General features: G+C 41.6%; 2 protein-coding genes across 3 annotated transcripts in view; both read right to left on the reverse strand.

Annotated features, from left to right (window-relative positions):
* ATF2 (activating transcription factor 2) overlaps positions 1-2,722 on the reverse strand; it is a 99,957-nt gene extending 97,235 nt beyond the window's left edge. For both annotated transcript variants that reach the window (XM_004701437.2, XM_045294122.1), the window contains exon 1: positions 2,609-2,722. The gene's annotated coding sequence lies outside the window, so the exon portion shown is untranslated. The remainder of the gene's footprint in view (positions 1-2,608) is intronic.
* A 10,392-nt stretch (positions 2,723-13,114) lies between these two features.
* ATP5MC3 (ATP synthase membrane subunit c locus 3) overlaps positions 13,115-13,888 on the reverse strand; it is a 3,224-nt gene continuing 2,450 nt past the window's right edge. The window contains exon 5 of the mRNA XM_004701440.2: positions 13,115-13,379. Within this exon, the coding sequence (XP_004701497.1) occupies positions 13,265-13,379 (115 nt within the window). The 3' untranslated portion in view covers positions 13,115-13,264. The remainder of the gene's footprint in view (positions 13,380-13,888) is intronic.

The following is a 13,888-nucleotide window of genomic DNA, read 5'->3' on the forward strand; positions in this document are numbered from 1 at the left end:
GAGCTCCACTCTGCTGTTAGGTACCGACAAGTCCGTCTCAACTCATTGTAACCCTACTACGTACAACAGAATGAGAAATGCTGCTCAGTCCTGCACCACCCTTACAATGCTATGTTTTGAGCCATTATCGCAGCAACTGAGTCAATTCATCGTGTGGTCTTCTTTTCTGCTGACCCTCTACTTTATTAAGCATGAAGTCCTGTTCCAAGGTAGTGCCCCAAATATGAAATAAATATTTTAATATGGCATTTAAAGGAAATAAATTAAGATTAAAATTGTCAGACCTTAAAACCTTTGCGTAAAGGTTCCTGAAAGCTCCTTCCTTTCTGATAAATACAAAACGCCTGAATTCTAATTACAGCTATATTCTAAATAGTTTTTAAAGAATAACTACATTATCCTCTCAAAGTAAGATTAAGCATTCCTTAGGATGGCAACATAGCAAAACCATAAGAGCCAATCAACTGCCAATGAGTCGATTCTGACTAACAGCAATCCTATAGGGCATAAAGCTGCCCCCATATGTTTTCCAAGGCTGTAAGTCTTTATGGAAGCAAATCTTTACTGACTGCCACATCTCCTTGGGAATACATGGTGTGTGCCAACTGGTAAACTGCTGTGTACTAAGTCACTGTGTTACCATGGCTCCTTAGGCAACATACTAAACCCAAACTAAAACACACTGCCAACGAATCCAGTGGGCTGCTAACTGCAAGGTCCTTGGTGTGAATCCATGATGAGGCTATTTCCGGTCTTGAAAACCCTATGGCAACATTTGGAAAATTCCTGCCAATTGAATTACAAAAACAAGGATTCTTTATTACAAATTATTGATGGCCTTAAAGATTCATGAATTTTTTAAAATTTTGTTTCTTGATCTGCTGAAGGCATCTGGGTTTTTTTTAATTTAAAGGAAATTCCTGCAGTTTTACAAAAAAATGTTTAAAGTGGCTGCCGTAAGTCAGTGATAAATTTAAACACAAAATATAGCTGCTACTGTATTTGCATTTTAGAGCAATTAAACCCACATGATGTTGACTTCTCATCAAAACCCATGACTGTCCAGTAGATTCTAATTCATAGTCCCTCTAAGACAGGGTAGAACTGCCTCATAAACGGTTTCCAAGACTGTAAAATTTTAAGAAAACTGACTGCCACATCTTTCTCCCACAGACCCACTGGTCAGTTCCAACTCCCAGGTTCAGCACTGGCAACTTTTGATTAGCAACCTGGCTCTCTCGACACTGGGCCACCAAGACTCGTGACTTCTTACAAGCTCACCTTCATGATTTGGGAACAGTAGACTGAGGCTACGTGGCTGTTTTAAAATTCTATGCAGAACTGCTATACCAATGTCAACGGTTATAAATTTCTTCAAAGAGGACAAAAAGTGTGCTCAGGAGAGTTGTTCTGACTTCCAATACATACATTAAACTTAAGCCTTACAACATATATATCTTAACTTTTGTATATCCATGATTTTAAACTACTAAAACATTGTAATTCAGATCAATATGTAGGGATTAATGAAGAGATCTAAGGTCAACCAGGAATAATCCTTTCGACTATCATATTCACAGTGGTTTTTACTCCTGGCCTAACCTAACCATGACAGACAGAGGAGCCCTGGGAAACCCCACGAGGCAGTTCTTCATATCCTCTAGCATCCATCTCTAGAGTTAGAATCGACGAGACAGCAGGGGGTATATTATGATGGGCATATTTATACTACCTAGGGGCAAAAAACATTCCCAGCTCCTCCGCCCTCTCTTAGCTTCAGCCCCTTCAGCGAGCTTACAAAATACACACACACAAACATACAAATATTAGGCCCTGGTCCCTAGAGCATCGATTAAAAGCAGAAATTATTTCCCCACTGAAGCTTTCCGCTGTCCACCTAGGGAGGTGAAAAAACGGGGGAAGATGCCAGCATCAACCCGCATCCATATCTCAGCCCCGCCCCACAGGGGAAAAGGGAGGGGGGTGTCGAGAGCACGAGAGTGGCAGAAAGGACAGAAAAGGCTGGGCCTTCCAACTCCCAGGTTCAGCACATCACTGGCTCCATCAGGTTTCACGGCAGCCAGGGACCCTGGCCCTGTTTTGTGTTGTACACTCCGATCTATTCCCTGCCCTCAACACCACATGCAGACAGTCTCTACCCGCCGGGTCCTAGGTAGGGAGACGAGAGCCAACCCTCTTGGGCCCAAGCTAAAGACAGAGGGGGTCTCCCCGTGCCCTCGGCAGATCGGACCTGCGCTCTAGGGCCTCGGAGCTGGCTGAAGACGAGAAGATAAATCGGAGGGAGGGGTCTGAAAGAAGCCGCTATTCCTTCTCCCTCTTCGTGACCAAAGCGCGCGAGCGGGGAGGGGCCGGAACAACGAAGAGCAGTTACCTAACGGGCCGGTTAACCTCCAGAAGCCGACGCCCGCAGGCTGCTCAGGTGGCAGCACGGACAGTCACCCGGAAGGCTAGGGATGGAGGCAGGGGCGCCCGCGGTGCTGGGAAGCGGGGGGTGGGGACTATGCTGAGCGACGTCGCCATGTTAGCGCCTTCTTTCTCCGTACCCCACAGTCTGCAATCCTGCGGCACGCTCCCCATCACTACTCACCTTTCCAGGTTACTAGTTCGTGCGCCTTTCGGCCGCCCCGGAGCCCAGTGTTTACAAACTACCTCTGGAGGAAAGGGCTAAACCGTACTTCAAAGGCCACGGGCTCCCACAGGCTTCCGTCCTCTCTCGCGAGATCAGACTGACAACCCTTCGCCCCGCCCCACTCCCGGCATCCTCCCCATTCTTCTCGTGCCCCTCCCCTTCAGCGCACGCCCCTTTTTGCCTCCTTCAGAGGGAGCGACTCCGGGTCAGGTGATTCGGTCGCGCTGAGGGGGCGGGGCCTCTCAAGGGTGGGGGCAGAGGGGGCGGGGACTAAGAACACGGGCATTGGTCATTGGGCAAAAAGACCGAAAGGCGGGAAGCAATTTTGTTTCTCTGTAACCGTGAAGCTGCGCTAGGTTATGACTGGGAATTCGTAAGCGCGGCTTTGGGGCGCGGGAACAGGTGACGGTTGGGGCACTAGGAGGGGGTTGGCGATGTCCGTGCAGGAAAGGTGAGCCCTCCAAAGACTGAGTGGCGGGAGAGAAAACGGGGTGACTCGCCCAGCCCGGGAATCGGGTGGTTCCGTTGCTGTCAGTTCCTGGACGTTGGTGGGGAGGTGATAGGGAGGCCGCGCGTACCCCACCTACCGCTACTTTGAAGGGGCGTGCAGGTTAAAGATTTGGGAGAGTTTGCCGGTAAAAAATAATAATAATAAAATAAACTCACTGCCATGGAGACAATTCCGATTCTGAGCGACCCTCTGTAGGGTTACCGAGGCCGTGAATCGTTATGGGAGCAAATAACTTGATCGTTCTCTCCTGGAGCCCGTGGTAGGTTTGAACCGGCAACCTTGAGATTAGCAGCAATTGGCCCCAAGTGCCCTACAGACCGTATGAGTTTAGGAAAGTAGATAAGATAGTTCTGGAAAGGGAAAAAAGCCTTTAATCTGAGTTGTGTTCGTTCGATTTTACCAAACTAAGTAGAACTGATTTTTCAGGTTCTTTTTCCCCCAATACCAAAATCGAAAACTTGTTTGCATCAAAGGACTTTACTGAAGTGAAGAAAGACATCCTAGAGTTGGGAGAACATTTTGGGGATATATATATATATATACATACACACATATACATATATGTATATTTTTTCTTATTTTGTCACATCTTGCACATAGCTTACACTGTCCCATGTCTCCCTTCACCCACTTTTCTGTTGTCCGACCCCCAGGGAGGAGGTTATATGTAGATCCTTGTAATTGGTTCCCCTTTTCCACCCCACCCTCCCACCATCCTCCCAGTATCGCCACTCTCACCACTGGTCTGAAGGGATCATCCGGCCTGGATTCCCTGTTTCCAGTTCCTATCTACCATCTAACATCGTCTGGTCTAGCCAGATTTGTAAGGTAGAATTGGGATCATGATAGTGGGGGGTGGAGCATTTAGGAACTAGAGGAAAGTTGTACGTTTCATTGTTGCCACATTGCACCCAGACTGGCTCGTCTCCTCCCCAAGTCAGTTTGATATTTTTATTAAACAAAGTTTTCTATGACCCTGAAGCAAGACTTTCTGACTTACCCTTATGCAGTAGCTACTCCTTAGAATTTTCATCATTAGCTTTATATCTTAGAAATATATCTGGATACAGAACTTTATTTACCAATCATAATCTTGACACAATTTTTCCATAGTTCCACTTTGATGTTGACAACCAGTTAGTCCTCTTTTAATCCAATAATTTACATCATTAGAAGAAAAATTATTTCACAAAATAGGATCTTTATTTCTCTTATTTTGGGGGCGTCTATAGATGTGACAGTCACAGATTCTATAATAGTTTCATTTTCTTCGCCATTATTAACCTTTTTTTTAACTATAGCAAGGAATGGAGGCAGAATTTTTTAAAAATCTAGTTGTATTTATATTGGTATGAGTAATTTCAACACTTGTAGTATGAGTGCAATGATTTGCACCCATTCACTGAAGGTCTCTTCTGAAACTTTTTTTTTCTTTAGGCATAAGTTTTATTTTAAGTAATCACCTTAATCTTCTTTTGTAATAAGCTTACAGATATTCACCCACTTTACCAGATTTGTGGAGCCTTTAATAATTGAAGCAGTAAACAATGACAATATTTACTCTCAATCCTAAATAATCCTGAATAATGTTATATTTCATATTGCTTCACTTTTCATGGAGAAAAAAAGAGCCACCATAAACCTTTGATACTTCCACATGCTAATCCCATAATACAACTTTAATATGAAAATGTTACTGGTACCTAGATAAATTTCTGTGATGTGGGAAGAGAGCTCAATAAGAATGACAGTCATGTACCCAGTCTTCAAGAGCTGTGATCTTTCATCCATTGTTCAACCCATTTTGATAATCTGGTTAATGTTCTGTGGTGCATAAGGTTGCTATGGTTTGGAGCCGACTCAACGGCATCTAAGAACCTTATTCTCTAGATTTTATGGTTTATTGTTAGACAACTGATGTGCTATTTCTTCCTTGTAGGATGCCATGACTTCATAAAGAAATAGAAAATTTTCACATTGAGTATTGTCTTGTAGTTTCTTCTCTTTGTAACCCCTTGTTTCAAGTCTTTTGTACAATACACTGTTATCTGTTAAGCACAAAAACTACACGAAACCAGCGTTCAGGGAAGAGATCACAACCATGATAATAACAGCTCGACCTTCTTTCAATTGGTTTTCTAACTGATCAACTGTATTCATCTAAATTGGGACAACCATACCCTCCATCATTGCCATCATATAACTGACCTTCTTTAGCTAAATCACACATTAATGTATTTCAGTCTGGATCTTTGTGTTAGTCTGGGTTGACTAGAGAAACAAATTCATAGACACTCCTGTGTGTTAAGAGAGAACTTTATGTCAAAGAGTAATTGTATATTAAGAAAACATCCCAGCCCAATCCAGATCAAGTCCATAAATCCAATATTAGCCCATATGTCTGATACCAGTCTGTAAATTCATCTTCAGACTCATACAACACATGCATTGATGCAGAATGCAGGAAGATCACAGGCCAGTGAGTGGAAAGTCTTGACCCAGTAATGGTGGAAGCATCTCAGCGCTGACAGGGGTCTTCACATGATTCCTCCAACTCCAGGCCTGTAGCTCCATTAGCATAGCACCATGTGTTTTGTCAACAGGAATGTGCAGCAGAGAGTGTATCCCACCTCCAGGGAGGAAGACAGGAGTTCCCAGAATCCTCAGAAGAAGGCCATACCCACACAGAGCCCTCATTGGCTATGACCTGATTGATAGGCTAGACTCCACCCCTTCACAAATTGACAGATTATGTAACTGCCACAGACCACCCCTTGTCAACTTGACACGCTCACACAACTCTATCCACATAAAATTTTTAAACAAAACAGTAATAAAATCAAATCTGTACCTAATAGGATAAAACTAAACTGCATATAATTTAATATATGCAGCCTCATTTAAGTATAATATTCTATAAGTGAACAAAACAAATATTCTATGCCTAACAATTGCAGTTAAGTGAACCTACACCATAATCTTATAAGCCTATGAATATATTTCCCCACCTGTGAAAGTTTGTAAGCCAGCCATTTCATGCCTTTATTCTCCCAATTTTGGGTATCCAATTTCTATACTCACATCAACCCAGTGCTCTGAGGAGAAAGACATATTCTTTGATGTGAAGAATCTTCATTCCAGTTGGAACCTTGTAAGTCTGCATCTATAAACAAAGTCAAATCAGAACAGGCCATCCATAAAGTCAGCAGCAATACGCACCGATTCACAGGCTCAAATATCTTCATCTGGTCAGGTTCTGGTCATCTCAATGTGGGCTGCCTCACTTAGCCTCACCAGGGAGCCCATTTTTTCAGGCCACCTCACCTTTTGACCATGTGCCCCATCACAAATTCTCAACAACTCTAACCCCTTTGTGCTAGGTCATGAACTTCAGACCAGTCAACCCACTTTCATCTCTAGTCCCTGTGAACCAGGTCCATGGTGTCAGTGGCCAGACTCAACCTGTGTCTATTGCTGTATTTCTCACTTCAACTCAACAAATGGATCCAGGTGGTCACCTAGCAAGCATTTCAGCCTGCCCAAGGGCTCTCTTTAGTAGTTCAGTCCTAGATCAGAGAGTTCCTTCCATTTCCCAAACTTTCCAGCCTCAGGCACAAACCACTAGTTCAAAATTCAAAAAGTCAAAGGTTCCTTCAATCTGTCAACAACAGCCCCTTATGCAAGTCTCTCCACCTTCCAGTGTCCTGAGCACTCAAGACACTGGGTGAGGCTTATCCTTTTAGAGCCTTCTTTGCAGGTTCATCCTAACTCATTTAAATTCCAATTTAATGTCTCAAGGCACGTAAGCTTACAAACTCTTTTTACTTCCCAATAATCATTTCTCTCAATCATATCAATAACAATAGGCAGAAGAAAACAGTACAAACTTAGTACAGCCAGATCCTACACTCAATTCTTAAAACAGTCAAGTTCAATCCTTATGTAAACTATTCCATTGATATAAAATATGACCTTAAGCCTCTGACTGCATTGCCTCAAGTCAGGGTGGGACCTCAGTCAGCCATTTTCACTAAGCAGCATTGTCTCAGAGTAATTCAAGAGGTGATTTCTACCCCTGAGCTTAAAATATACATCAATTACATTCATTTTCAAAAAGGAATAACCAAAAACAACCACCATGGAAAGGAATAAAAACTTTAACTTCCTATATTCTTTCCAGAAAACAATCCAGTAAACTGCATGGCCATATCTGATGTCTGGCTAGCCAAAGAAGAAAAATGACCATGAGGCAGAGGTCAAACAAGCACCACTCTCCATCTTCATTTGTTTCTCTAGTACCCCACTCCCAAGGTATTAGTCTGGGTTGAGAAACAAATCCCGAGGTACTTGTGCGTTGAGAGAACTTTATAACAAAGAATAATTGTATGTTAGGAAAACATCCCAGCCCAATCTAGTTCAAGTAAAATGAAATCCTTAACAACTCCAGTCTCTTGTATGTTTATCCTAATGTTGTTTATTGGCCCAGCTGTGAGGATTTTTGTTTTCTTTATATTGATCTTTGTCAGTGTTTCAAGTGCTCTTCATTATCAGCAAGCAGTTTTGTTGTCTGCATATCACAGGTTGGTAATGAGCCATCCACCAATCCTGATGTGGAGTGCTTCGTATAATCCAGGCTCTTGGTTTATTTGCTCAGCAGACAAATTGAAGACGTAATGGGGAAATGATGCAACCCCAACACTCCTTGCCTGATTTTAAACCATGCAGTATATCCTTGGTCTGTTTGAAGCACTGCCTCTTTGTCTTGAGTGATGCATAAATCCAAAAATTTAAAAAACAAGTAAAATTTATCAAATAAAATTTATATCAAATTGAATGCTAGCACAGAAATTTGTATTCGAAAATTATTAGGTAAAAACATTGATTCACAATATGTAATTTTGTTCATTTAGGCTGAGAAAGTCAAACGTTACTTACAAAAGCAGTTGGAAATAATTTCATTTCTTTGTTGTACCCTTCCCAGATTCCTGAGTGTTTTCAGTCTTGAAATTATACTTAAAACTAGCGAAAAAAGCCCCCAAACAAAAACTTGTGCACTCACTTTCTGCCCTTTGATGCTGCATTTTCACAGTTCATAGGACCATGGCTGCTACCAGATGGGAGCAAGAGCAGTCGCAAAGAGCATGATACAAATACAAGGATGTATGCTCGATCTGAAGACAGGTTTTGGTTTTCTTTGCACAGTACAGGACCAGATATGTCATGAATCACATGATCATAATGCTACTGGAGCATCCCTAGGTGGTCCACAAGCAAGAACTGAGTATTAGATAATTATACCTAGTGATCCAAAATAAGAAAGGAAATTATATTTATCATGTAAAAATTGTTTAAAACATAATTTTATTTCTTTGTGGAATTGTTCAATTCTCATATTAAGATATGCATACATAATTGGTATACCAAATTTTACCTACAAGCAAGTTTGTCTTGTGAGTCATAACAATAGCAATCACTTTCTTAAAGTCAATCTAAAGGGAAATGGAAAATAAGTCCATTGTAAAATTTTCATTATCTAAATACTCATGTATCTCCTGAGAAATTGTTCAATTACCTTATATACATGGAAACCAAAACTCACTGCCATCAGACCCATAGCAGCGTTATAAGCCAGAGTAGCACTGCCCTTGTGTGCTTTTCTGAGTCTGAAACTGTTTGGATGAGTAGAACTAACCTCATCTTTCTCCCACAGAGTCCTGGTGTAACCCACTATTCCACCAGTGCTCCTTACATATAGGTAGACAGTATAAATCTTATGATAAAATACAATGTTCTGATAAATGCCCTTTGTTGATTTCATGGAAGACTTTAGAAATCTTTTACAGAATATTTTAGTTATCGAATTTGACATCCTCTTAATGTCCAAGTGATCAGGGACCAATGGTGTTGAAGGGGGAAGTACAAACTGCGGTGAAGGCATTAGCCAAAAACAAGGCTCCAGGAATTGATGGAAAAACCAATTGAAATGTTTCTTCAAGCTGATGACGGACTGGAAGCACTCACTGGTCTATGACAGGAAATTTCTAAGACAACCACTTGACCAGCTGACTGGAAGAGATCTATATATTTACCCATTCCAAAGAAGGATGAGCCAATTGAATGTACAAATTATAGAACAATATCCTTAATATCATGTGTATGTTAGGCCGGTCTGACTAGAGAAACAAATCCAGAGACACTCATATATGTACAAGAGTTTATATGAAGAAGTAATTGTATATCAGGAAAACAACCCAGCCCAGTTCAACTCAAGTGCATAAGTCCAATACTACTCCATAAATCCTTCTTCAGACTCATGTAGATGCATACAATGATGCAGAATGCAGGAAAACCACAGGCCAGTGGGTGCAGAGTCGTGTGGATCCAATGGTAGTGGCCGCATCACGGCTCGGCAGGTCTCAGCATGGCTCATCAACAGAAAGGTGGAAACAGATAGAGAGGTAAGTTTTCCAGCACCCTCCTTATGAGGCCACACCCAGTAGGAGGCACTATCAGGCTGTGACCTGATTGACAGGCTAGATTCCATCCTATACTTCCATTTAACAAATTGACATGAAATCATAACTACCACAACAGCCAAGTAAAATTTTGCTGAAGATCATCTAAAATGGTTGTAGCAGTACATTCTCAGGGAGCTGCCAGAAGTTCAGGCCGATTCAGTAGAGAACATGGAACAGAGATATCATGGCTGATATCAGATGCATCTTAGCTCAAAACAGAGAATACCATACCAGAAAAATGTTTACTTGTGTTTCATTGACTATGCCAAGGCATTTGACTGTGTGGACCATAACAAACAATAAGTAGCCTTGCATGGGTTTTCCAGAACACTTCATTGTGCTCATGGATTAAGAAGCAGTTGTGCAAACAGAACAAGGGAATATTGTGTGGAATACTGTGGTTTAAAATCAAGAAAGGTGTGCTTTAGGGTTGTGTCCTCTCATTTATACAATTGGTATGCTGAGCAAATAATCAGAGAAGCTATATGGCATCAGGATTGGAGGGCTTTTTAATGAGATATACAGATGACACAACCTTGCTGAAAGTGAAGATTTGATGTACTTGCTGAAGAAGATCAAAGATTGCAGCCTTCAGTATGAATTAAAACTCAATGTAAAGACCAGAATCTTCACAACTGGACCAATAGGTTTCATGATAATGAAAAGATTGAGGTTGCTAAGGATTTTGCCTTGTTTGCCATCCACAATCAATGCTCATGCAAGTAGCAGTCAAGAGATGAAAAGATGAATTGCGTTGGCTAAATCTGCTGCAGAGCCTCTTTAAGGTGTTGATGAGCATAGATGTTCTTTTGTGGACAAGGTTGCATTGGACCCACGCCATGGTATGTTCAATTCTCGTGCATGGGGAAAATGGGCATTGAATAAGATGGAAGAGTCAATGCATTTGAATTGTGTTGCTGGTGAAGAATATTAAAAGTACCATAGACTGCCCTGGAAGAGTACACAGAATGCACGTTAGAAGTAAGGATGGCGAGACTTTCTCACGTACTTTGCATGTTATCAGGAGAGACCAGTCCGTGGAGAAGGACGTTTGGTAGAGGACAACCAAGTGCCTAATACATACTAGTATTATCTATCACTGTGTCCCATGCAACAATTATAAACAGAACTCACTTGGTACATATAATCTCGTATTAGGTAAGTATTATTAGTTCTAGTATGTTTCTGTAAGCCAGAAAATAAGAGATTTCTGGTTAGATGGACTTATCTGGACCCTTATGCTAATACTTTTTCCAGTGACCTTTGATATAGTCTCTCCAGTCACCTATAAACTCAATGCTTTGAAGCTTCAACTGTAAACAAGTCTTCTCTGGAGACTCAAGAGGGAGAAGAGCAGTATACACATAAAAAAAACTTCTGTAGCAAAGGAAGACTCATTAAGGACCTGTTAATATGCCAATGAAAGTGAAGAAGACTTGAAATATTTGCTGATGAGGAGCAAAGACTGTAGGCTTTGACATGGACTGCAACTCAAAATATAGAAAATAACTTCGCAACTGAGGCCATAAGCAGTATCACAATTTTTGGTGAAAAGATTGAAGTCATGGATTTCATTTTACTTTAACCACCATCAATACCCAAAGAAACAGTTAGGAAATCAAATGACCTATTACCTTGAGCAAATACGCTGCACAATATCTCTTTAAAACGTTAAATAGCCAAGATAGCACTTTGCATAGTAAGATGCACCTGATCAAACCCATGGTATTGTTCAGTGAACTGACCTGCTACTGATTGTCCAGCCTAGGGGTGCAGAACCTTTTTTCTGCCAAGGGCCATTTAGATATTTTTTATTAGTTGGTCTTTTCAACATCATTTGTGGGCCATGCAAAATTAAAATTAAACTAGCGTGCTATGTGGTCATTTACCTAACTCACCCCTAAGGTGATGTCTGGAACTGCTTCTTTTTGGTGCGGCGTGTGATGTTAGCTATTGATGATTTCAAGGGCTTTCTATGGACCAGGGGGACAGTGCGCCAGATGTTCCTAACCCAATCTAGTCTGTTGAAAAAAAATTTTTTTTTGTACACTACCTTATTTGCTGTCTGAAACTGCACTGACCCGTCATTTCTTGTCATTCCCAGCCCATATATACCTGGTCATAAATATAGGTCGAGAGTTTGTTGCAAAAATAAAAATTGCGGGATATAAGGCATTGGTGGCTCAGAAGTAGAGTTCTTAACCTCCAGCAGGAGCTCTGCAGTGCCGGCCAGCACACCTTGTGACAAGCCATGGCCTGTCACTAGAGGGCTGGGTGTGATGCTATGAACAGCTTTCAGCAGGCCTGCTGGACCGTGTCAGAAAAGCAGCCAGTGAAAACTGTATGACTTACAGTGGCCTGATCTACATCACAAGACAGTGTTGATTCAGTGGCAGGGTATATTCAAGGATGGCAACCTTTGATGTGGCATTTCCTTCCCCCTTTAATTTATTCACTTTCCTCAAGGCTTGTTTTGGGTCAGGGACATGAGGGCATGTAACCATAGCCAAGTGTCTCCACTTTATTTCTTAGGGTATTCCCTCCACTGGAAGCAGCTCTGCAGACCAAGCAGTTTTAGGACTCTCCAGCCATCAAACCAGCACTGGTAGCTTAGGGATTTGTATGATTCAAGCAGGCATCCATCCTGATTTTTCTTCTGCAGCAGAAATCAAATTAGGGAACGGGAACTGAAGATTAAGATGCTAATTGTCACCTACAAGCCCTGAAACTGAGAGGGCAAATGACAAATTAGTGCACTGCATTTGTTAGGGGGAAACCTCATTCCTTTTCTGACAGCACCATATCCCCACTCTTTGACCCCCCACATTAGGAAGTGTAAGCAAACCTCCTTCCCAGCCTTAGGCAGTGCTCTAGGCAACTTGGGATTTAAAAATGTAACCAATTCACTATACTTTTTTGGTGTGTTACCTTGTTCAAGACACTATAGCTGCTAAACTGAATTTTCTTTATATACTTGATTCATTATAAACACATTACTGTGAGACTTACTGACAACAAAAAAATCCCACCTCCCCTTCCAGTGCAACAAGGCTTTAATTCCCAATAAATGGATGTGATTTCCTTTTGGATCCAGCCATATGTCCTGCCACACCAGTCCTGGATGGGGATTCTGCTTCCAAGTATTATTATTCATGTTATCTCTTATAAGACACAAAACCATTATAGGCAATCTCTATTGATTTAATCATATTTGATAGGACAAAGCACTCACATTTCTCCTTTATAAGAGTAAACACAAATCCTATAAATTATACTGTGGTGGACCCAGCATAAAGTTCCCATAAAATAACATCAGGCTCTTTCCTATTATCAAGGCAATGGCTGTACCATGACCTGAATTGTCTGGCAGCTGCCCTCTTATGTGCTCTTCCTTGTGGTGAACCGAACTCAGCCAAGCACAAATCACAGCAAAAATTAAAGTTTTCATCTTTAATGAAATGACTTTGGGAAGAACATACATTTCTATGACACCAACACTAGTTTTCGGAGTCACAGTTAGATAGACAGAATTATATCCATTCCGTAATTAGTATGAATGCCAACATCTCTAACCATTCATTTTTGTTACATGGCAAACAAAATCAAGAAAGCAACCATCAAACAAAAGAGACCCATAGCTTCAGACAAGGCAAATCCCAGGATAGCATATGAGAACAGCTGCTGCTTCAGCGAAGGGTTTCTAAAAGAGACACAACACATCCGATGGTTACTATGAGTTTCAACATGCTTGAAAAATTTTAAAAATTCACATTACAAGTGTGCAGGATCTTTGTGCACACTATAGTCTAAAGGAATAGCATTTACCTTAAACTCGCTTGTTTCTGCTTTAGACACCTCTCATGCCAATCACATGGGATAAAGGCAGGGAAGGTCCCTGTGTCAGTGTAAATGGCTAGTTGTGGTAGGTACATAATTTCATGTCAACGATATGTAAAAGTGTAGGGGTGGAGTCTAGTCTGTCAATCAGGTCCTAGCCAGATGGTGCCTCCTTGTGGGTGTGGCCTTTTCATAAGGAGGGTTCTGGGAACCTTCCTCTCTCTGCTTCACCTTCTTGAGAAGCTATGCTGAAACCTACGGGAGCCCTGTGATGCGGCCCCACTGGAGCCACAAGATGTTGCACCCACCAGCCTGTGAGCTTCCTACATTTTGCATCATTGCATGTGGCTGCGAGTCTGAAGTGGGACTTAG

This window comes from Echinops telfairi, unplaced genomic scaffold, assembly GCF_000313985.2.
Source record: "Echinops telfairi isolate 266 unplaced genomic scaffold, ASM31398v2 ScPeMD7_3;HRSCAF=10, whole genome shotgun sequence".
Classification (NCBI taxonomy): domain Eukaryota; kingdom Metazoa; phylum Chordata; class Mammalia; order Afrosoricida; family Tenrecidae; genus Echinops; species Echinops telfairi.